Source organism: Tachyglossus aculeatus, chromosome 14, assembly GCF_015852505.1.
Source record: "Tachyglossus aculeatus isolate mTacAcu1 chromosome 14, mTacAcu1.pri, whole genome shotgun sequence".
Classification (NCBI taxonomy): Eukaryota; Metazoa; Chordata; class Mammalia; order Monotremata; family Tachyglossidae; genus Tachyglossus; species Tachyglossus aculeatus.
The window spans coordinates 16,412,275-16,436,984 of NC_052079.1; the positions used below are offsets into that span (position 1 = coordinate 16,412,275).

Below are 24,710 nucleotides of genomic sequence, written 5' to 3' on the forward strand. Positions count from 1 at the left end.
TTCTCTTCGTTTTTTCTTCTAGGAGGCCCGTAGGAACACCTTAATAAAAGACACCATGCGGGAGCAGTGCATTCCAAATCTAGTGGAATCATGGTACCAAATCTTGCAAAATTATCAGTATACTAATTCGGAGGTGACGTGCCAGTGCCTTGAAGTAGTTGGGGCTTACGTCTCTTGGATAGACTTGACCCTGATAGCCAACGATAGGTAAGTTCGTCCCCTTTTTCCTGAGCCAACTTTTAGCTGGGGCCGCTAGCACATAAAGCCCCTCTGCGTCTCGTCATCACTGCCGGGAACTCAAACACAGGGTTGGGGGGTACTGTGGTCTCAACAGTGACCAGTGACGGTGACAGTTGTCCTGGCCTAGGAGTTGTCATCATCATCACCGTGGTATTTATTGAACGCTTACAAGGTGCAGAGCACTGGACTAAATGCTTGAGAGAATACGGTACCACAGAATTAGCAGACACGTCCCTGCCCACAGCACGCTGACAGGAATGGCATGTCATACGTTTTTATCAGTGAAAAGATGGGAAAAATAATTTGGAGAAACTACCATCAGTCAACCAGTGGCATTTATTGAGTGCTTATGGGGTTCAGAGCACTGTATTAAGCGCTTAGGAGAGTACAGTACAACAGCATTAGCAGACACGTCCCCTGCCCATAACGAGTTTACAGCCTAGAAAGGAGACAGACATTATTAGTATGAATAAATAATTGATAGTGTATAATTTAAAGATATGTACCTAAGTGTTAGGGGCGGGGTGATTATCGATTGTCTAAAGGTCACAGATCCACGTGCATAGATGATGCAGAAGGGAGAGCGAGCCAGGGAAAGGTGGGCTTAATCGGGGAAGGCCTCTCGGAGGAGATGTGACTTAATGCGGAGTCTTTTAGGCTTTGCCATTGAAAACCCGGGTAAGCTTCCTAATATCCCTTTTACCCCTGCAGGTTTATAAATATGCTGCTAGGTCACATGTCGATAGAAGTGCTCCGGGAGGAAGCATGTGACTGCCTGTTCGAAATTGTAAATAAGGGGATGGACCCGATCGATAAAACAAAACTAGTGGAATCACTATGTCGAGTTTTACAGTCTGCGGGGCTCTTCAGCATTGACCAGGTTAGTAAGGTCCTGCCTCTGCTTTTAAGTTGGATAGACATATCCAAATTCATCATGACGTTTTTCATTTGCGACATTTCAGGTCACAGTTGAGCTTATTTTCAAGAACCTCTTGACAGACTCTGCAACAGGGGAAATAACTTTTAGATAGTCTGTTCGTGAACGCGTACATCTAACGCCTTAAATAGTCAAAGTAAAAGCACCAGAGGGGTAATCCTTTGGCCTAATCAGAAAGTTTTGTTGTATTTGGCACTTGGCTCACTAATTTGCAGCGTGGTGAAAAGTGTGATCTGAGAACAGTCATAAATTCCTTGAAGGTTAATTTTTCCCACACTGGCCACTAAATAAGTGATAAGCCTCTTTTAATTATACTGGAACACCAGATGTGTGGAAATGAGTTTTTAGAGGAACATAGTGTGGTTCTAACAAGACTGTCCAGGTTGTTTTTGTTCAAAATCGGGACACTTTTCTAGGTTTTCCCTTCCTTCTCCACGACAGGGAGGAGAACTGGGGGTTGGAAGAAGAAGAGGCATGTCCCGGCATCCTACTTGGGACATTTTTACCCCAAGTAGCCGAATGCTGTGGGTGCTGAGCTGACTGCTCTGACCATGCTCCATTCTGAGTGGGGGCAGTTCAAGTATCCAAAATGAGCAGGGTGGGGTGAGTTTGGGGCCAAGGAAGCCTGCAAGGTTAGTAGGGACAGTTCCGATTCCTGAACATTGGTGTATTTCCCGAAACAGCCAACAAAAAGTTTGCTAATTATGCTGGAAAATAAGTGGACGTAAATGTGTCCACAATTTCCTGAAGAGTCCTCACACCTCTTTAGATTGGGCGGTGCCTCTCAGCCTCCAGGATCTTCTCCAAATTAAATTGATGATGATGGCCACCAGGATTTTCCACTTATATTTTTTTTCCCTCCTTTTCAATCAACGATCCTGTAAATTTCTATAGGAGGAGGACGTAGACTTTCTAGCCAGATTTTCTAAGCTGGTAAACGGAATGGGGCAGTCGCTGATAGTCAGCTGGACAAAATTAGTGAAGAATGGAGATATGAAAAATGCACAGGAGACTTTACAAGCCATTGAAGCAAAAGTGGCTCTGATGCTACAACTTCTGATCCATGAAGATGATGACATTTCTTCGAATATTATCGGATTTTGTTACGACTATCTTCACATCTTGAAACAGGTAGACTTCTTATTCGTTATGTAGTAATTTTGCGTGTGCCGTATTCACATTTGTCTGAAAAAACTAAACCATTCCGTGGTATTTGAGTCCTTACTTTTTGCAGAGGACCGTACTAAGGGTTCGGGAGAGTTCAGTACAACAGAGTTGGTAGTTTAGGTTTCCTGCCTACAGCGAGCTTACTAATCATCATCATCAATCGTATTTACTGAGTGCTTACTATGTGCGGAGCACTGTACTAAGCGCTTGGGAAGTACAAATTGGCAACATATAGAGACAGTCCCTACCCAACAGTGGGCTCACAGTCTACTAATGCACATTTTCTATTCCCAATTGAGATTGTTGGTTGTGCAATGGCTGATGGGGCAGCAACAACCTTTAGCGACACCCTCGATATTTCAGCAACCCTTTTTAGAGATATGCCACTCACCCCACGTGGGCCGGGACTAAAAAAAAAAGGGGGGTCGTCTTAAAATTTGACCTCCTCTCCAGACTGAAACCTTGCTCACTAAAAGATCCGGGCCTGGGACAACCTTTATTTTGCCTCCTATCTGTCTTTCCATAGCACAGATTCCAAGTTCCGTGTTTTGGCGTAAATACGATCGAATGAATGAATGAATTTAACTCTTTGACATTGCTTCCCTCGCAGTTTTTTTAAATAATTTAACAAAATTGGGGCATTAAGAAACGGGAACTTTTATAGTTAAATTCTGTAGAGCCGACAGCGTAGCATTCAGGCACTTATAATGTTGAACTGAATTTCCTGTTTCCTGTGAAATTTCTACTTTGTACAAACAGGGAGTGATGTTTTGATGGGCAAATTGTGATTTTAGAAAACCTACTGATTTACTAACAGTCCAATTCTCATTTCAGCTTGCTGTGCTCTCTGATCAACAAAAAGCTAATGTCGAGGTAAGAAATCATTGCTTTCGGGTCTGAAGTGTTGTCTCTCTTTTGTCTGTCATTTTTCTAAACCCGTGATGAAACTTTGGCTATGTAAATCTTTGACATAATTCAAGTTGATTTGATCCAAGTGGACACCGTGCTGAAAGAAATGTCATTCCTTAACTTTGTTACAGGCGATCATGTTGGCAGTGATGAAAAAACTGACCTATGATGAGGAATATAACTTTGACAATGAGGTACAGTGTTTTGGTTTCTATGGAAGTGGTGATCCCATTTTTAGAAATCTCTCCTGAAAACACTGTTCCAACTGAATGTTTGCTAGCAGGAAGATTGCTGAGTCCTGTTCAAGTTTGAATGCTACTTCATGTTTTTGAAACTCCACATGCTATATTAAACTGCAAGGTTAAAGTGAGTAAATATGGTAGCAATTTGACTTAGCTCATTGGTGATGCATTTTAATGCCTCCTAAATTACAGAAGTGGCTCAGGAGGCTTATCAGATAGAGGGGGTGAGGATTGACCTATGAAGAGCAGAATTTACACATTAACTGTCTAGAATTCTTCTCTCTTGAGAATAATGATAACAAACACCAATGTTAGCCTGTTTGAATTGTATTTACAGTAGAAAAGGAAACGACCTTTTCTGTTGGGAAAAACAGCAGCTCCCTTTGTAGGGGGAACCAGTGGAGAAAAGGAAGTCTAATGAGAAAAATCAGGAGACTCATTTAGTTTTTCTTTTAAATACAACAGTGCTTAAAGTGTTTGCAGTTGTTTTGGTGTTTTGGAAATACTTCTAAACGTAGGTTTGATCAATGTGTTGCAGGGTGAAGATGAAGCAATGTTTGTGGAATATAGAAAACAGTTGAAATTATTGTTGGACAGGCTTGCTCAAGTCTCCCCCGAGTTATTGTTGGCTTCTGTCCGCAGAGTTTTTAGCACTACATTACAGTAAGTCGTGGATTTTTGTTCTGCTCTGAGAAAGATTGCATCCTTCATGTTTCTGTCTGCTGAACCTAGGAGTGTTAAAGTGGTCTTGGTGTGGTGTGTTTTTCCTCTCAAAGGCCTTGTATAGTTATCATCAATGGTATTATTTGAGCACTTACTATGTGCAGAGCACTGTACTAAGCAGTTGGGAGAGTACAATGCAACAGAGTTGGCAAGACATGCACTAGGAAGAGTTATCTCCACCTAGCTGGAATAGTTTTAGAAATAGTGTTTTTAAGCAGTTGCCTCGCCAATACGCTAAACACAACACATCAGTGTAATTCTGTTATTGATGATTGACTAAGTGTGCAGTTGTGGGGAACTGTGGTTAAAAAAACCCCCAAAAAACAGGGATTCCAGAGCCATTCCCTCATTTAAACATTGTTCCTGTAAGAAAAATGACTCTGAATTTTGTGTTCTAACTTCACAGAGTTTTCAGGAACCAATTGTGGCATCAGTCTAAGGATTTCCTTGTACTGAGTTAAAAATTAAGCATGTTAAATTTTCACTCTGAGTATCTGAAAAATGCTCATGTACTTGGAAAGAATTGATGAAGCCTTATAAATAAGTTGAAAATTTTTGCCAGTCTATTTTCCATGGATATATCTTGGCATTAATGGAAGGAAGTTATGTCCCTTAATATTCTGTAGACTCCTCAAGAAAAGGGACTGTGTCTTCCACATAGTAGGCACTTAGTAAATACTGATCAATCAATCAGTCAATCGCACAGTATTGAGCGCTTACTGTGTGCAGAGCACTGTCCTAAGCACTTGGGAAGTACAAGTTGGCAACACATAGAGACGGTCCCTACCCAACAGTGGGCTCACAGTCTAGAATGATGATGATGATGGTGATGAAATCATCAAACATGTATCATCATCATCATCAATCATATTTATTGAGCTCTTACTATGTGCAGAGCACTGTACTAAGCACTTGGGAAGTACAAATTGGCAACATATAGAGACAGTCCCTACCCAACAGTGGGCTCACTTGGAGTATTTTCTATCAGCGTATTCAGCTTTCAGGATTGCTTTTAATAAAAAAAAAAACTATCAACCTTTCAACCCAGGTTATTTCATAGAAATACGCAGTATCAATATGCAGTTTTTTAATAGTATGTGTTAAGCATTATGTGTGAGGTGCTATACTGAGCTCTGGGGTAGGTACACGATAATCAGGTTGAACCCCTACACGTCCCAAGTGGGGCTCGCAGTCTTAATGCCCATTCTACAGATGAAGTAACTGAGGTACAGAGAAGTGAAGTGACTTGCCCAAGACCACAGAGCAGACAAGTGGCCCATGGTCTTTCCTTTCAGCCACACTGCTTCTCATTTGCGGTCAATGACTATATGAGACTCTGTTAACAGTGCTTATATTTTTGGCAGGAATTGGCAGGCTACAAGGTTTATGGAAGTAGAAGTAGCAATAAGATTGCTCTATATGTTGGCAGAAGCTCTTCCCGTTTCCCATGGTGCTCACTTCTCAGGTGATGTTTCAAAAGCTAGTGCTTTGCAGGATATGATGCGAACGGTAAGTATACTATAAATAACCTAAATTTTTTTTTTATTATTATCCTCTAGACTAATGGAGGCCTTTTGATTGTAAATGGCACGAAACGTATTTGTCGGTTTGGTTTTAGTTATGAAAATATCAGTGTCAATTATAACATCTTAAAACGGTAAATACGTGTTTGCCCTCTTAATTCTTTTCCTCTGTTCTGCAGTTGGTAACATCTGGCGTTAGTGCCTATCAGCACACATCGGTGACACTGGAGTTCTTTGAAACCGTGGTCCGATATGAAAAATTCTTTGCCGTTGAACCTCAGCACATTCCATGTGTTCTAGTAAGTATGATCACTCATATGTAATTTCCCAAAGCTTATCTATCCCAATTAAACTAATGGGTAAGGTGCCTGGAGAAATCGCTTCTAATCTGTGCTTTCAGAAGCAGCGTGGCTCAGTGGAAAGAGCAGAGGCTTGGGAGTCAGAGGTCATGGGTTCTAATCCCGGCTCCGTCACTTGTCAGCTGTGTGACTTTGGGCAGGTCACTTAACTTCTCTGTGCCTCAGTTCCCTCATCTGTAAAATGGGGATTGACTGTGAGCCCCACATGGGACAACCTTGATTACAGTGTATCCCTCCCAGTGCTTAGAATAGTGCTTGGCACATAGTAAGCACTTAACAAATACCAACATTATTATTATTATTATTACAAGGTCCAAATGACACACAGGTCTGTGAAGCATTCCACATTTTCATTTTTCATCTGCCCAAGTCACATACCCCCTTCTCTCATCTCAGGGCTTTTGCACCACTTCTCTACTGGTACTCACCTTTATATAGATGTTTTACTTACTAAACCATGTGAGCGCTTCTTCCACCTAAATGTAAATTGCTTGAGGCCTGTCTCCCCACCTAGATTATAAGCTCCCTGTGGACAGAAACCGTGTCTCCTTCATCTGTTATATGTCCCAAGAACTCAGTACATGTCCTGCATAGAGTAGGTCCTCAGTAAGTACTATGAACTGAACCGAGGGCAAGGTGCGGGTGACCCGCAATGGAAAGTACAATGCAGTTGTCCTGTGATAGCCGCCCCCTCTCCCGCTGAGCGATCTGGGCCCTCATCTCAGGCCCTGGAGGACCCCAGCCTCCTGGGACGAGCAGGGGATGGACAAAAGAGACCTCTTGGGGTGGGGGGAAAGGTACCCCAAGGTGATGGTGCAGGATTTTGGAGTGGGGGCACCCGGACCTGGTGCCAGAAACAGTTTAAAATCTGGCGCAGGTGGCCGGTGGGACCGACTGACAAACAGTTCTCGAGTGCCGGGGCCCAGCCCGGCTTGGTTTACCATCCCTGGCAGGACTGCCAGAGTTTCACTAGAACCGTTTTCTATCTATTTGATTGAAAATACGTTTGGGTTTTTTCCCAGTTGGTGAACTTTCATTTTTCTCCTAGATGGCATTCTTGGATCACAGGGGTCTGCGCCATTCTACTCCAAAAGTACGAAGCCGGACAGCTTACCTTTTTTCTAGATTTGTCAAGTCACTCAAGTAAGTCTGCCTTGTTTATAGCTCTGTTTCAGTGGCCCCTGGGGGAACTAGCTAAATTCAAGTCACTTAACTTCTCTGGGCCTCAGTTCCCTCATCTGTAAAATGGGGGTTGACTGTGAGCCCCCTGTGGGACAACCTGATCACCTTGTAACCACCCAGCGCTTAGAACGGTGCTTTGCACATAGTTAGCGCTTAATAAATGCCATTATTATTATTATCTATAATAATTATGGTACTTGTTAAGTGCTAATTATGTGCCAGACACTGGGATAGTTACAAATTAATCTGGTTGGACACAGTCCCTGTCCCGCATGGGGCTCACAGGCTAAGTGGGAGGATTTAGCCCTCACTTTACAGATGGGATAACTGAGGCAAGAGAATTTAGATGACTGCCCAAAGTTACACTGTAGATATGTGGCAGAGCCAGGATTAGAACCCAGGTTTTCTGACTCCCAAGCCTGTGCTCTTTCTTCTAGGCCACATTGCTTCTGGGTTTTCAGTTTGTTCTTCCTTCCCGTTAGATTGGGGAGCCTCCTGTGGGATGGGGTCCAACCTATCTTGGATCTATCCTAACAGTTAGTAAAAATGCTCAGCTTGTAAGTGCTTAATAAGTACCACAATTATTATTAACATTGAAAGTTAACCTTTGAGAAAGGACAGGTTGAATTCTCTTTTGAAAAAATCTTAGATTTGGTCCCATTTTCCAACAAAGATCCTTTGGGATTGACTTCATTTTTGTAAACTGCCTTTAAGTGCTTAATAAGTACCACAATTATTATGAACATTGAAAGTTAACCTTTGAGAAAGGACAGGTTGAATTCTCCTCTGAAAAATCTTAGATTTGGTCCCATTTTCCAACAAAGATCCTTTGGGGTTGACTTCATTTTTGTAAGCTGCCTTTTTCGTAATATAACAGCGATATTAAGAACTTTCTTTGTACTAAAGACCAAGGAAGATAGACAATTATCAACCCAGACTCACTGTTCCACACAGGGCTCACAATCTAAGAGGAAGGGAGGGCCCATACCTTATTCCCGTTTTACAGATAAGGAAACAGACCAAGAGAGGTTTCTTGCACCAAGGTCATCCGAAAGCCAGCAGCAGAGCTGGGACAGGAATCTAATTTCCAATCTGTTGCTCTCTTCACTAATAATAATAATAATTGTGGTGTTTGTTTAAGCGCTTACTATGTGCCAGGCACTGTACTAAGTGCTGGGGTAGGTAAAAGATCATTGGCTTGGACCAGATGTTTTTCTTTCTACGTCTGAACGGTTCTTCCCTGCCTGTCAACCAGTACTGCTTCATAGAACAGTCCAAATCCTTGAACTTTTCTCCTTGCCTTTCACGTCCATGCTCAGTAACCAAGTTATTAGCAGGACTCCTTTCATCCTAGAAAAAAATTTTCTCCCCACAGTGTCCCATATGGCAGGATAATAATAATACTTAGGGTATTTGCTAAGCACTTACTATAGGCTAAGCGCTGTTCTAAGTGTTGGGCTAAGTACAGGATAAGTGGGTTGGTTACAGTCCCTGTCCCTTATGGGGCTCACAGTCAAGGTGGGAAGGAGTACAATTTAATCCTCATTTGCAAAATGAAGCATAGAGATGTTAAGTGACTTGCCCAAGGTCACACAGCGGACGGGTGGCAGAGCCAGGATTAGAACCCGGGTCCTTTGACTCCTAGGCTCTTGCTGTTTCCACCAGGCTATGCTGCGCACCTTGACTCTGTGGGGCCATTATTCATTCAATAGTATTTATTGAGCACTTACTGTGTGCAGAGCACTGTACTAAGCTCTTGGAAAATACAGTTCAGATATCCCAGGTGTCCCTGCCAACCCACCATATTCCATTTAATTGAGTGAAGTGCCCCGCTATTGGTATGTAGCTTTAGTTACAGGCTGTATTACAACATGGAGTAATGCATTTTTTCCTGATGGACTCATAGAGCTGGGAAAATCCTGGAAAGATCACCTGGTCTAGGGCTTCCCAGCTGTACTCTTTAGGGATCGTTCCTTATGCTACTTCTGTTCATCCCCAATCAATCTGTGCTGAGCCGTGTGAGCTTAGACGGCGTTTGAAAAATCCTTTTGAGGAGAAGTTCAGTCAAGACTTGTGAACCACTGACTGCCTAAGATGACAATTTGATGTGACAAAAATGTGGGGTCACTGAATCTTATTAAAATTTAAAGCTTAAGTAAGAACAGGGTTTCCTGAATCCGGATTCATACATTAAACCTTTAACCTTCCAACCCTCTTTCCAAGCATTTGAGGAATTTTCTTCTTTTCCTTTTCACCCTACCCACCTATCAGCACTTATGGGCATATCTTTAGATTGCATGTTATAAATTATTTATTCATATTAATGTCTGTCTCCCCTTCTAGACTGAAAGCTCGTTATGGGCAGGGGTAGTGTTTACTAATTGTTGTACTCTCCCAGGCACTTAGTACAGTGCTCTAAGCGCTCAGTAAATATGATTGATTTTTTTCTGCAGTAAACAAATGAATGCATTCATTGAAGACATTCTGAACAGAATACAAGACCTTCTAGAGCTTTCTCCACCTGTGAGTATCCCAAATTGTAGCCACTAGAGTCAATCTAGGTTTTAATGACACTTTTAGGGTTCAAGGCTCAGACAATCAGCATGGCATCCTATAATTTTTATCTCCAGTAAACTCCCGGGAGCCGGGAGTGGGAAAAACACTTTGGTAACCCTCAAAATCCCCACCCGTATTTCTCAAGTTAAGATCCAGCTGTTCAGAATAATTCCTGCATAAAACCAAAGCTTTATGGGCATTGGTGAATGACTGTACCATTCATTTAAAGGTGGATTAGCATTTTGTTCTATTAAAGAGTAAATGTTGGCTTCCAGACTGTGTTTCCTCCTATCAGCATCCAGGGCTGAGGGAGACTGGGAGAGATTTCATTCTGGGGAGCTAAAATTATCCCTGTCCCCTTGCTTCTATTTCTCCCCAAATCCTTCAGTTCTGCTGATCCCCCCCACACACACACACTTTTTCTATGGTTAGCACATACTATGTGCCAGACACTGTACAAAGGGAAGCAGTATGGCCAAATACTTTTTTTTTTTTAAGTGCTGGAGTAGATAGAAGTAAGATAGGTTGGATACAGACCCTATCCCACATGGAGCTCACGGACTAGGTTGGAGAGAGGAGGATTTAATCCCCATTTTACAGATGAGGTAACTGAGGCCCAGAGAAGTTGCATCTTGACCAAGATCGCACGGCCAACGAAGCGGCAGAGCTGGGATTAGAACCCAGGGCCTTGCACTTTCCATTAGGCCACACTGCTTCCCATTCTTTCCTCTTTTTTACCCTTTCTTTCCTCCTCACTCCAGTGCTAACGTGCCCCTTCATGGTGGGTCTCTAGAAATGGCCAAAATGGAGAGAAGCAATATAAGAGAGCTTCCTTTGAAGCCGTTTTGTGTGGCTGTCAGATTCTTCTGATAGATCCCCAGATTACTTCAGGGATGGGGATGATGTAAATTCAAGCTTTTCACCAGAAGTGGGTTTGCTGGCAGATTCCTATTATCAATCAATGATATTGGAGCACGTATGCTGTGCAGAGCACTGTGTTAAGCACTTGGGAGAGTACAGCGTAGCAGACACATTCCTGCCCTCTTGGAAACATCAAAATGGTGCTGTTTCCCAACCAATTGTAGCACTTCAGGCCTAGACACAAAATCTCTTTGATTCTCTTCTGCCCCGAGGGGACCCTTGTTACACACACAGCTGAAATGCTCTGCCGTGTGGTTGACCAGTTTGCTCTCTCGGGGTAGAATCAGCTTCTTTTGAAAGTGTCACACCCGTTTTCATTAACTAAAAACTGTTCAGCCTCCAAAGGTTCTATTTATTTTTTTTCCCAAAGGAAGTATGAGTATCATAATCAAAGCACTCGGTTGGACAGTCACACGTAATTTAGGCAGGCCCAGTTTTTTAAAAAATCATCTAATTCCTTCCAGATTTAGTCCGCCTGGTTTTATTTTGGTTGACAAAAATAAATCTCATTCTAGGAGAACGGTTACCAGTCTTTGTTGAGCAGCGATGATCAACTGTTTATGTATGAGACGGCTGGAGTGCTAATCGTTAACAGTGAATACCCGGCAGAAAGGAAGCAAGCCTTGCTGAGGAATCTATTGACTCCGCTTATGGAGAAGTTTAAAATTCTGTTAGAAAAGCTGATGCTGTCACAAGATGAGGAAAGGCAGGCAGTTTTAGCAGACTGTCTCAACCACGCAGTTGGATTTGCCAGGTGAGTGAACCCCTGGCATTCTTTTTAGTATGAAAGCTTATTTTTGGATCTACCTAAAGATGATTTTCTAAGTTAACCAGAGGTTTTAGGGAATTGTGCTTGGTAAATAGCGTCTTTATTACTATTAACGTCTGTTTCCCCCTCTAGACCATAAGCTCGTTAAGGGCAGGGGACATGTCTGTTAATTCTGTTATACCCTCCCAAGCACTTAGTACGGTGCTTAGCACATAGTGAGCACTCAGTAAGCATCCTTGATTGGGTGATTGATTGACTGTTAATGGTTTCCTCTGGTGTAGCAAGTTTGACCAGATTACAAGAATAAAGTTGTGAATCATCTACTCTCTCTGTGCTTATAAAGATAATAGTAGTTTTGGTATTTATTGAGCACACACAGCGTGGTGAACTGAACTAAGCACATGGGAAAGTACAAGAGAAGCACAAGTTATGTTCCCCTCTCTGTCTTCCCCTCTAGACTGTAAGCTTTTATGGGCAGAGAACTTGTCCACTAATTCTGTTGTATTGTAGTCTCTCACATGCTTAGTACAGTGCTCTGCACATAAGTGTTCAATAAATACCATTGTTTGGTTTAATGTTAGTTTCTGGGAGTTCTTAGTTCAGTGCTGTGCCCAGAGTAAGCGCTCAAAAATACAAATGAAGTGGTATAACTAATTGAATGCACAGATAGATACAAATGCTGAGGACGTGTGTAAATTCGACGGGATTAGAAGTGATTGTTGGGGTGGTAAGGAGGAAATTTTCTGTAGAGCTCTGCGTTTTGATTAATAACCTAAAGGTATTTTATTGCATTGCCAGCAGGCCATCACTTATATTTTTTAACCTAGAAAAAGGATGGTCCCCGTCTTCCCTAGGGCCTATGAGCTCCCGAACCACTCCCCGAGGACTGCCAGTATTAGTAGTCACCAGGTGACCAAAATAGGACAGTGTATTCACATAAGACAGTGTATTCACGGAGCTTTAGGAGAAGGAGGAATGCTCTGTTGAGCAGCAGTCCCTGTAACCTGTTTATGGGACACCCCCGTCTGTGGACGAGCGGGTAGCTATTGATGGCGTGTATTTCCTCCACACAGCCGAACCAGCAAAGCTTTCAGCAATAAACAGACCGTGAAGCAGTGCGGCTGTTGCGAAGTCTACCTGGACTGCCTGCAGACATTCCTGCCGGCTCTCAGTTGCCCTCTGCAGAAGGAGGCTCTCAGAAGTGGCGTCCGCACTTTTCTCCACCGCATGATCATTTGCCTAGAGGAAGAGGTCCTCCCTTTCATCCCTTCTGCCTCAGAGCACATGCTCAAAGATTGTGAAGCAAAGGACCTGCAGGAATTCATTCCCCTCATTAATCAGATCACGGCCAAGTTCAAGGTACTCGATTTGTATAAGACGAAAGGGATGTTCTTCTAATGGTATTTGTTGAGCACCGTGCTAACTACCTCCTCCAGGAGGCCTTCCCAGACTGAGCCTCCTCCTTCCTCTCCCCCTCCTCCCCGTCTCCATCCCCCCTGCCTTACCTCCTTCCCCTCCCCACAGCACCTGCATATATGTATATGTTTGTATGTATTTATTACTCTTATTTATTTTATTTGTACATATTCTATTTATTTTATTTTGTTAATATGTTTTGTTCTCTGCTCCCCCTTCTAGACTGTGAGCCCACTGTTGGGTAGGGACCATCTCTATATGTTGTCAACTTGTACTTACCAAGCGCTTAGTACAGTGCTCTGCACAGAGTAAGCGCTCAGTAAATACGACTGAATGAATGAATGAATTGCCAGCTGGGTTTAGTACGATCAGGTTGGGCAATCACTGCGCTCCCTGCGGCTCACAGTCAAGGTAGCGGGAGGAGAAGTGTAGCATCCCCATTTTACAGTTGAAGAAACCGAGGCACAGAGAAGCCAAGTGGTTTGCTCAAGGTCACACCACAAGCAAGTAGCGGAGCCGGGATTAGAACTCAGGCCTCTGAATTCCCAGAACTGCCCAACACCCATTAGGCCACGTACATCACTCCGTCGGTGGTATTCGAGTGCCTTCTGTGTGCAGAGCACTGAACTAAATGCTCAGGAGAGTGCAATGCAACAGAGTTAGCAGACACGTTCCCTGCCCACAATGAGTTCACTGTCGAGAGGACTTCTTAGGCTTTGTTTTTTGTCCTTGTTTCCACCGCCGTTGGTGGAGTGAACAGCCTCAAACTGAAAATATACCTGGGAGATCCCGTCTCAGGAAAGATGGCTTTCAGTCGCCAACCACCCCCTTCACACTTCCTGCTGTTTCCCCACACGGGGAAGGAGGAGTTGAGGCCCGACTGGTCGTTCAAGAGATGAACCTCTAAGTCCAGTGCTAGCCAGGTCCCAGCTGGCTGGATCCAGAGGTGGAAATGGGGACATTTTGGGGCCCGAGTTACCCTAATAAGGTTACTTCATCCACCAACTAATGGCTGATAAGAAAAGTACTGACAGTGGGCATGAAATAGTCGTGGTCACAAAGACAAACATCGAGCTGGATTTATCCTGAAAGGCTGAATGGTGGGTGTTTTTTGCCAAGCAAGTAAGCTCGATTTTTTAAATGGTATTTAATTGCTTACTACTTGTCAAACACTGTTCTTAAGTGCTGTGATAGGTACAAGTTAAATTGAACCCAGTCCCCAGCCCCATGCTGGGTTGCGTTCTAATCCCGGCTCCACTACTCGCCTGCGGTGTGACCTTGAGCAAGCCACTTGGCTTCTCTGTGCCTCTCTTTCTTCAACAGTAAAATGGGGACCCACTGTCTAAGTAGGAGGAAGAACAGGAGAACTGACGCCCAGAGAATTGAAGTGACTTGCCCAAGGTCAGACAGCAAGCATCTGGCAGAGCCGGGATTATATCCCAGGTCCCCTTACTCCAAGGTCCTTGCTCTTTCCACTAGGCCCCTGTGCTTCTATTCTTCAATTTTACAGTGTTGGTGTTTACTCCTCTTTTGGAAGCTAGGCATTTTAGGAGGGACCTTAACTCTTTCCAACAATTAGCATTTCCAAGGCAAGCATGCATCACTTAACAGCTCTAATTTACTCTCAGGTTTTGGGCATAGGCTCCATGTCACCATGGAAATAAGAAGTCCCTTTTGAGAATCTAAGCCTGGGAACCCAGCATCAAACAAAACCTACACAAGTCCGAGAAACACCTGAATACCAAGCAGGGCCGATAACAAAAATGTGATCACCTTTTGGGCCCGAATGATTGAGGTTTAACTTGAATTGAAATCCTATTGCGGGAGCTGCTGAAATGAGCAAGCTGTCTGACTTCCAGCGACCCTCAGTAGACGAGCCGAAAAGGGGTAGTGAAAAAGACGGGACTCGAAGGTGACAATCCATGTCCTGCGTATAAACTGCGTTAAAGCCACTGGCCACGAGTCGAATTCCAATGAATTATGGGGTCCCTAAAAAAAGGGCAATCAAGAAGTTCTCAGGAAATGATTGCTTATTGAACATTGAGCTGTTTAAGCTTGAACCCTAAAACTCTTTTCAGCTGGACAGGAAAAATGGCTAACAGCCTTGGGAGTTGAAAAATCACTGCTTTTTTTTTCCTCCTAGAATTAATGTTGTCTTTGGCTGGCAAGTAGTAATGTCTGTGTCTCTTTCCCAGACCCAGGTGTCCCCGTTTTTGCAACAAATGTTCATGCCCTTGCTCTGTGCTATTTTTGAAGTATTACTCCGTCCAGCAGAAGACAACGACCAGTCCGCTGCTTTAGAAAAGCAAATGCTGCGGAGGAGTTACTTTGCTTTCCTGCAGACTGTCACTGGCAGTGGGATGAGCGAAGTCATAGCTAATCAAGGTGAGGAAGCTAATTGGAAAAACGTTTGGGATAAGACAGTGACTAACTCTAGTTAAACTCTTCCGTTAGAGTCATTTGCCCAGGGTTCCCGATTTGAGGAAGCGGACAGTCGCGAAGAGCTTTGTTTAATTTTATCTGAGAGAATCTTAGACGTGCAGCTCCCATGGGTGGAAGGAGTGGTGGTTTTGTGGAGACGCAAATTAACATTGGGCTGTGGGTTCAGAAAACAAATGCAGAAGTTGTTTTCAGTGGCACTCATTTCAGCCAACATCTCTAAAGCCTACCCTTTCGTCTCCATCCAAACTCCTACCATGCTGATCTTATCACACTTTGACTACAGAATCAGCCTCCTTGCTGACCTGTCTCTCCCTACTCTTGTCTGTATTTCACTCTGCTGCCCGGATAATTTTTCTAAAAAGACCGTCATTCAGACCATGTCTCTCCCCACTCCTCAAAAACCTCCAGTGGTTGCCCATCCACCTCTACCTCAAACTGAAACTCCTCACAGTTGGCTGTAAGGCCCTCATCTGCTTTCCCCTTCCTATCTCACCTTCCTGGTTCCTTATTACAATCCAGCAAGCACACTTCACTCCCCTCACACCGACCTACTCAATGTTCCTCGATCTCGTCTTGGCTGCCGAACCCTTGCCTACTCTCTTTCTCTCTCTGGCCTGGAACTTCTCGCCTACCCCCCTCTCTATCTGACAAACCACCACTCTCCCCACTTTCAAAGCCGTACCAAAATCACATATCCAAGAGGCCATTCCCAGTCAAGTCTTCATTTCCCCTATTCCCTCTTGTGTCGCCTATGCATTTGGTTCTGTACCCTTTAAGCACTTGATATTCACCCCACCCTCAGCCTCACTGCACTTATGAACATATCCATAAGGTATGTTAATGTCTGACTCCCCCTCTAGACTGTAAGCTCCTTGTTGGCAAGGAACATGTCAGACTGTGCACACAGTAAGCACTCAAGAATGTACAACAATTAAATGCTTGCTTTTCCAGATTATTATGGGTTTGGATATTTTAGATATCCACGTAAATGCAACTTGATAATACTTTTGAAAGTTCACTTCAATCTGAGGGTCTTTTACCTTTTGAACAGCCGATGTACTGTTTTCCGCCCTATCGCTCAGAAACCAGGAATGACGTAAACTAAAAATCTGACTCCTTGCGTTTTGGGAAACCTGACCAAAACTAATTCGTTGGCATCTTTGCAGGTGCAGAGAATGTGGAGCGTGTATTGGTTACAATCATCCAAGGAGCTGTCGACTATCCAGATCCCATTGCACAGAAAACATGCTTTATCATTCTCTCAAAGCTGGTGGAACTATGGGGTAAGGTGGTTTATTAGCATTTATGACAGGTGTCCAATTAACCCATCTGGAAAAGTATTTTTTTTTTAAGATCTGAATTATTTCTTGGCAGGGGGCAAAGATGGACCGGTGGGATTTGCCGATTTTGTTTACAAGCACATTGTCTCCGCATGTTTCCTAGCACCTTTGAAACAAACCTTTGATCTGACAGATGCCCAGACTGTTTTGGTAAGCAACGAGGTATCCCGTGCTTTTAGGGGCAGGGGTAAATCGGGCCAAGAACTTGTACCAGAGCTTTTCTGCAGGGCACTAGAGTGATTCAGTAAGTCACCAGGCCCTGTCTCTGACCCACTCTCTCAGCTTTAGGACCAACAACTCTAAGGTGAAGGTCCTTTCAAACGAGTTTTTCTTAGTCTCCCGAGGCCCCTTGGACCTCTGTTGCTCTGATCCCAATGGCCTCCACAGAGAAAATGAGAATCTCTCTTCTTTGGCTCAATCTTGCCAGCCTCCTCTGGAGAACATCCTTGGGGTCTATTGATACCAACTCTGTTGTAGTATACTCTCCCAAGCGCTTTCATCTGTAAAATGGGGATTAAGATTGTGAGCCTCACATGGGACAACCTGATCACCTTGTATCCTCCCTAGCGCTTAGAACAGTGCTTTGCACATAGTAAGTGCTTAACAAATACCAAAATCATTATTCTAATTATTACAGTGTTGTGCACCCATTAATAAATATGATCGACTGGTGGAATAAATTAGAAAGCCTTCAGATCACATGGGTGCTTATGGGGGTGACCAACATCTTGGGAAAATTGGTGTTTTCAGTTGTACAGTCTCTCTCTTACTCCATATACCAACAGACTTCGTTACCGATTAGCAGAATATCGGTGGGTAGTACGACATGGGCAGTGTGATCCTGGGTAATTAAGGGTTGATTCCTAGCGTTCGAGCCACCTGGTTCATTATGAATTTCTTCTCCACAGGCTTTATCAGAATGTGCAGTGACACTGAAAACAATTCATCTCAAAAGGGTAAGGCATTAGAAATACATTCCAATCCCAGTACATTCAGCAGCTTGCCTTTGGGTCAAAAATCAAGGTTTTAGTCATGGTTGGATATTCAATCCCAAATCTCTTTCAAGCCCAGAGAGAACAGCTTCCAGCCAAACTTCCAAATGGCCGTGAAGGCAGAAGTGCTTTTCTTACTATATAACAAGGTCAGTGGAAATGACTGCTTCTGGAAAGATTTGAAACCTCAACCCATCGACAATCCCTTCTGCGTTCTGGAGGTTTCCTTAAGACGAGATTCTAAACTTCTTCCCCGGAGGCTGTTGGCGAGCACGGCCACTGTCCAACTTCCCCCTCCCCAACCTCGTCCTTTTATTTCTGACGATCTGTATAATTTGGTGCTTCGTGTTAATTTTGGATGCATCTGGATTTGAGACAAAACTTTACCTATCAAATTCTCTCTCCTCTGTTTGGTTTTTACTACTTTTTTTTTTTCTTTCTTTTTTCTCCGTTGTTCCCCAACTTCCCTCTCTGTAAATTGGTAGTTTGGAGCAGCAGGTTGAGAATTCCTGCTTTCCAGTTTTAAGCCTGGCTCCAAAGTGGGATTATTTGTTGTCAAATTCTTTTACCGAAGGGAATCCTCAAACTAACACATGGAAAAGGAAACTTGGGGGTTTTCTTTCAGTCTTCTGCAGAATGGAAGTGGTGGTATCTTTAGACTTAAATCTCTTTAAGAACCTCCTCCCTTCTTCAGTTAACTCGGCAAATCCCATGGCACCTATCCAGTGATGCCTAGGTCATGGTAATAAGCCATCTTTGGTTTTGGTGGTCTATCTAGGAGCCCATTTTTTTAGGGGGTAAAGTCCTTGGTCTCTCCTCCCAGTTGGAAATTCTGAATCAGTGATAAACTCTGGATAATGTAGCTGTGGAGTATCCACATTTTGGATTTTCTGGGCCCGCCTCGCTGCGGAGCAGTGGCTAATTGGGCAGGCGGCACCAGTCTTACCTAGGAGAGCCACGTCCTCGAGCTGAGCTCGTGTACGGAGCAGGCCTGAGGAGGCCAGTCTGGCTCAACCCTGCCAGGATTAAATGGGAAAAACTGGAGGTTATGGAGTTTCCAAAATCAGAAACATTTCTGGTCGCCAGCCACACTGTCGGAATCTACTTGGGGCTAAATGAGCAAGGTGGGAAACCCATCACAGCCCAATTCCCCACTGTGAAATTCATTAGTGGGATACCAGGGGTCATCTTTTCTCCAAGCCCTACGGCCCAGTGTCCTCTTTGTTTGGAGTCCGGGAAGATAACTTGCTGTTGCTCCCGATTGAGTTGTTGAGTTTCCATCAGTGGGGGAAGAGCCTTCTCCCCTACCATTGCTATTCTTAAGGGTTTTCCCGTTGCCACCATCTTAGGTACACCCTACTTTCCACACCACCGATGGTGACAGAAGCATGAGAGGAAAGAGAGCGGTTTGAAGGCAGCTGCAGAATCTTGCTCCAGGGAGCGGCTCCCTTGAAGGATACTGGGATACCCTAGGATTTGCTTGAACCATTCATGGATTCATTAATACAAAACTCGATTATCTGTGTAGTGTATACTGACGGGCTTGGTTTTAGAAAGCATTTCTATCTTGAGCACATAGTCCATTTACAGTTTATTCCATTTTCAGGGCCCAGAATGTATTCAGTATCTTCAACAGGAATACCTACCATCCCTGCAGGTAGCTCCTGAAATAATCCAGGTAAGAACATTTTCAGCAAATTCAATGTGAATATCTTTCAAATCGGCACTGGGTATTATTTGATTTTTTAAAAAGCCAAGGCATCTCACTGTTACATTAGCAGTCAGATCGGTTAAAACACCCCAAATAAAATTATAAAAACGAATATGACTAGTCAGTTGGTGAGCTTGAAACATCGGTGTAGAGTCCACTTAATGCCTAATGTTCTTGTGCTGAGCACTTAATATTCTTTGAAGATAAGCTCAGTTTATAGCGGAACGAGGCGTTGTCATGCCATCTGTCCAAAAATGTTCTTGTTCAGAATTTTAATGTATCGTTTTTATTATAAATGGATTTCAAAACTTTTTTAAAGGCTGGCTTAATGGGAGCTTAGGTAAGTCCTGGGCAGCACCCTGACTGGGTATTTCAGCATAGCTTACCCAGAATGTAGTTTGCACCTCCAGGTTCCTGAAGTTTGAAATATGCCTGTTTTCTCAATAAACTATGGATCTGCTTATGTAAGGACTAGAAAGTAATGGTATAATAGCACTAATTATTAATAATTAGCGATTATAATTAATAATTATAATAATTAATAGCGATACCTCTCAATCAGAGGTATTTATTGAGCACTTAATCTGTGCAGAGTACTGTACTAAGTGCTTGGGAAAATAACATAGATTCAGTAGATAAATCCCTGCCCTCAAGGAGCTTGTCCAGTCAATCAATCAGTGGGATCTATTGAGTGCTTACTATGTGCAGAGCACTATACTGAGCACTTGAGAAGAATACAATACAACAAAATTAGCAGACACCTTCCCTGCCCCTAATGAGTTTACAGTCTAGAGGGGGAGACAGACATTAATATGAATAAATAAGTACCCAGGCCCCTCTTCTCAGTCATGAGGGGTGATGATTTGGGGCCACAGTCAAAGGAGATTGCAGCCCCTCTGCCTCGTTTTTAATATCCCAGCCCCAAATCCAGCAGTTTGTTGCCTAGAGTCGCATGGCACAGTTAACACAAAGACTCTGATTTTTTAACCCTTTTTCCTCAGGAGTTTTGCCAAGCTCTTCAGCAACCCGATGCTAAAGTCTTTAAAAATTACTTAAAGGTAAGACACTCCTACTGTCGCCCAGTAAATCATTTTTCAGAGACTTTGTAGTTTTCAGGATCCAGCGACCACCTTTTCCACATTTTGTCTACTGCAACAGTAGTGGAACCGAACACTGCTTTACCTACTAGGAAGCGCTTAGGACAGTGCTCTGCACACAGTAAGCACTCAATAAATACGATTGAATGAATGAATACTTTAAATGTCCCTGAACTTGGGACCTTTCTCTCCTTTCCGGTGTGTTTGGCAAAAGTGTGCAAAACCCTTTGGCTTTGCATTTTGCTCGACCCAGAGCTGGGAGAGAGGAAGAGGTGAAATCTGAGTTACTAATTTTGGGTTCATCTGGGAGGCTCTTGAATACATATGTTTGTGCATTAGTTTTTTTGTTTTTTAAGTGGGTAAAGGGGACAGGTAGGTGTGGCGAGAATTTAGAGACAGAACATCTAAATTACTGGGAAGAGAAACTTGGAAGAGGACTGCTATTTTTCCCCATTTTGTGTGTGCATCCCAGGACTGAAATTTTTCTTTCCGTCTTAGGACGTAGCAAATACCCCAATTATTGTTGTTATTATTATGTGCTTGCTATGTGCCAAGCGCTGTATTAAGCCCTGGGACAGATTCAAGGTAATCAGGTCCCACAGGGGGCTCACAATCTAAAGTAGCAGGAAGAACGGGACTTGGAAAATAGCGTATACTTTTGGGAAAAGACATATCTTGCCTAGCAACTGGTACTAGTGGATTTGTTTATATCCAGAAAACCTGAGAATCCGGGAAAAAGTCAAACACTAGTTTCTCTTCAGTGCTGTTTTTTATCTCCTATGTAGGAGGAATGAAGACTTTAAATCCAACTTTAATGAATGAGCGATTTTTAGGTGTATTGCAAGAGAGATCTTGCTGTTGTTGAATTTCAGTTGGCAGATTTCTGTGGGATACACATCCATTTACGCATTGCCATTATCATAGTGTGTGAAGCTCCTCCTTAATGGATCTGAGAGATTTTGTCTTTGATATCCGGAATTATTCCGAACACTGGGAATCAGCATTCTGACTAATTACCGTTTCAGGTTATCTAGTTTCGATCATTGGCATCAGTGGACAGAAATGTCTTTGCCTTAAGTTTACATAGGGGTTATGTTTTGGGGGGATTTGAGCCGCTGCCATATTGCCGCCCCAGGGAAATGACAACGTTCTGGGCTGTAGTGATCCTGGGCTTGTAGAGGGTGAAAAATCGGTTGTCCTTAATTAAGAGTGAGGTTCTGAAATCTGCATTGGGATCAATTTCGTGACTTTATATACTAATTCACGTGTACACCTTTAATTAACAGGTATTCTTCCAGAGAGCAAAGCCCTGAGGAACAGCCTGGAAATCCCAATACCCAGTTGCCCCATCAGGAACTCTAATTTATACCGATGCTCTTCTTTGTGCCATTCACGTTGGTGATCCTTTTAAGTTTTTGTGCTTACAATAGTACATAGTTTAGCCTCTTTTTCTGTACAATGGATAAAACTGGCTTTCAGTGTTGATCTAGGTATAGGTGTGGGACAACGTGAGAAGTTGCCTGCCTGCCTATTGAGACTTTATTTTGTAATTTTTTTAGTGCTGTAAAAACTACAAGAATGCTGTCAAAATAGCTTCAGTTTTTTGGGTTTTTTGTTTTTTTTTGAAATGTTAGTGAACATGTCCCTCCCAAGATCATAGCGAAGGCTAAACTGTGTACATTTTTTTAAAATTGAGCAAAAATATTAGAGATCTGAATGTCATTTTTCCTCACAGATGCACATATAAAATACAGGTAAATAAAGCAATCAGAACTAGTTTTTGTTTGTAGATAGCTATGAGCTTTCTTGAAAAGCAATCTTAATGCTAAAGTGTTTATCCTATAAAAGATTGGTTTCATAAAGGAATTGATTTAAAAGGAGCTGGTTATACATTTTTATAAAAAAAAAAGAATAAATTTTATGTAGTGAAATCTGCGATGCCTGTTTGTATGTCTTTCACTGCCTCAGATCAGAGGTCCTCAAACCTATTAATCTGAGTAGCATTTCAGTATAGGAGGAGATCAGACCACCTCTGGGATGAAAAATAATTGGTCGCCTCAATTCAATGTCATATTTATTGAGTGCTTTCTGCGTGCAGAGCACTGTACTAAGTACTTGGAAGAGTGCAATATGTAACAGTTGGTAGATCCATTCCCTGCCCACATTCCTTGAGGGCCTTTATTTCTTGTTAAGGATCCCATTTCTTCTCCAGTCCAGCTCCACATCCTACCACTATAGAGCATGTAATTTCCAGAAACAGGCTCAAAGCACAGAATTTGTGCACTAGGGAAAGTAGCTAAAAGAGAAGGACTATGGATGGGTAAAGGGAACTAGATTTTTTTGTCAGCAGCATGGTGGTGGGTGGCAAATATTTAGCATATTTATCTTTTATCATGGTAGTGTGATGATTCCTATCAGTTGCTCTCAGCCAAAGTAGAGATGGAATAATTGTTTTTGCTATTCTTTTGAGAGAGGTAGCAGGAGAGAGGTGTTGAGAGTTTGCCACCCCAAAATGCCCCTCTCTGCTGTGCTGGAACTGCTATCTTTCGGTTTCAGACACAAGTTAGAGAAGCAACGTGGCTTAGTGGGTAAAGCACGGGCCTCGAAATCAGAAGGACCTGCATTTTGGGCCTCAGTTCCCATTTTCCAGATGAGGTGACTAAGTCTGGGAGTCCCATGAGTCTCATCTGGGACAGGGTCTGTATCCAACTCAATTATCTTGTATCTGCCCCAGTGCCTGGCATATAGTAAATGCATAAATACCATATTTATCTGCTAGACTACATCTTGCCCTCTTAACACTCACCTCTTCCAGGAGTCCTTTCCCTGACCCTTGTCATTGCAATAGCTATCTTTCTCACGTATGTATCCCATAGATTGATTCAGACTCCATTTATTCATTTTCCCAAACTCCTACTGTCCCCAAACTATTTTTCTTCCTGCTCTCGCTGTGTATTTACAATTCGTCTACCTAAATTAGGAGCATTAGGGGAAGCAACGTGGTCTAGTAGAAAGAGCATGGGCTTGTGAGTCAAAGAACCTGAGTTCTAATCCTGATCTGTCACTTGTCTGCTGTGTGGCCTTGGGTAAATCACTCAATGTATCTGTGCCTGTTACCTTATCTGTAAAAGCGGGATTAAGACTGTGTGCCCCTTGTGGGACATTTGTATCTACCTCAACGCTTAGTACAGTGCCTGGCACAGTACATACAGTGTGCTAACCATGGTATTAACCAACTGCAGTAGATACGAGATAATCAGATTAGGCAGAGTTCCTGCCCCATAGGTGGGGCACAGGGACTTGGTCCAATTTGTATCTACCCCAGCGCTTAGTACAGTGCTTGCCACATAGTAAGCGCTTAACGAAATGGGGGTGGGGAGGAAAAGTCAGCAGACACAGCAGGACTGAATGACCCGGATGGTGGCTGCATTGATAATAATTGTAATGTTTGTTAAGTGCTTACTATGTGCCAGGCACCGTACTAAGTGCCGGGGTGGATACGGGAAAATCTGATTGGACACAGTCCCTGTCCTGCATGGAGCTCCCAGTCTTCATCCCCATTTTACATTTGAGGTAACTGAGGCCCAGAGAAGCAGAGTGGTTTAGTGGAAAGAGCCCGGGCTTGGAAGTCAGAGGTCATGGGTTCTAATCCCAGCTCTGCCACTTGTCAGCTGTGTGACTTTGGGCAAGTCACTTAACTTCTCCGTGCCTCAGTCACTTCATCTGTAAAATGGGGATTAAGATTGTGAGCCCCATGTGGGACAACCTAATTACCCAGTGCTTAGAGCAGTTCTTGGCACATAGTAAGTGCTTAACAAATACCAGCATTATTATTATTGCCCAAGACATGGGGCTCCCAGTCCTCAAAATGGGGATTTTACAGCTGAGGTAACTGAGGCCCAGGGAAGTGAAGTGACTTGACCAAGGCCACAGGGCAGGTAAATGGCAGAGTACATTTCTATCCTACTTATTTTATTTTGTTGGTATGTTTGGTTCTGTTCTCTGTCTCCCCCTTTTAGACTGTGAGCCCACTATCGGGTAGGGACTGTCTCTATGTGATGCCAATTTGTACTTCCCAAGCGCTTAGTACAGTGCTCTGCACATAGTAAGCGCTCAATAAATACGATTGATTGATTGATTGATTGATTGATTGATTAGCACCCATGACCTGACTCCAAGGCCTG

At 43.2% G+C, this 24,710-nt stretch overlaps 1 protein-coding gene across 2 annotated transcripts in view; it reads left to right on the forward strand.

The window, feature by feature from the left end:
* Window positions 1-22,457, forward strand: part of XPOT (exportin for tRNA) — a 45,666-nt gene extending 23,209 nt beyond the window's left edge. The window contains exons 7-25 of one of the 2 annotated variants that reach the window (XM_038756385.1): window positions 23-207; window positions 952-1,120; window positions 2,072-2,308; window positions 3,179-3,217; window positions 3,385-3,447; window positions 4,034-4,158; window positions 5,583-5,727; window positions 5,921-6,040; window positions 7,149-7,243; window positions 9,736-9,805; window positions 11,275-11,513; window positions 12,602-12,887; window positions 15,140-15,329; window positions 16,553-16,669; window positions 16,740-16,876; window positions 17,635-17,682; window positions 19,325-19,396; window positions 20,431-20,487; window positions 21,813-22,457. In XM_038756385.1, coding sequence (XP_038612313.1) covers window positions 23-207; window positions 952-1,120; window positions 2,072-2,308; window positions 3,179-3,217; window positions 3,385-3,447; window positions 4,034-4,158; window positions 5,583-5,727; window positions 5,921-6,040; window positions 7,149-7,243; window positions 9,736-9,805; window positions 11,275-11,513; window positions 12,602-12,887; window positions 15,140-15,329; window positions 16,553-16,669; window positions 16,740-16,876; window positions 17,635-17,682; window positions 19,325-19,396; window positions 20,431-20,487; window positions 21,813-21,839 — 2,421 coding nt within the window. In that variant the 3' untranslated portion in view covers window positions 21,840-22,457. The remainder of the gene's footprint in view (window positions 1-22; window positions 208-951; window positions 1,121-2,071; window positions 2,309-3,178; window positions 3,218-3,384; window positions 3,448-4,033; window positions 4,159-5,582; window positions 5,728-5,920; window positions 6,041-7,148; window positions 7,244-9,735; window positions 9,806-11,274; window positions 11,514-12,601; window positions 12,888-15,139; window positions 15,330-16,552; window positions 16,670-16,739; window positions 16,877-17,634; window positions 17,683-19,324; window positions 19,397-20,430; window positions 20,488-21,812) is intronic. The other variant, XM_038756386.1, reaches the window with a different exon arrangement.
* The last annotated feature ends 2,253 nt before the right edge of the window (window positions 22,458-24,710 follow it).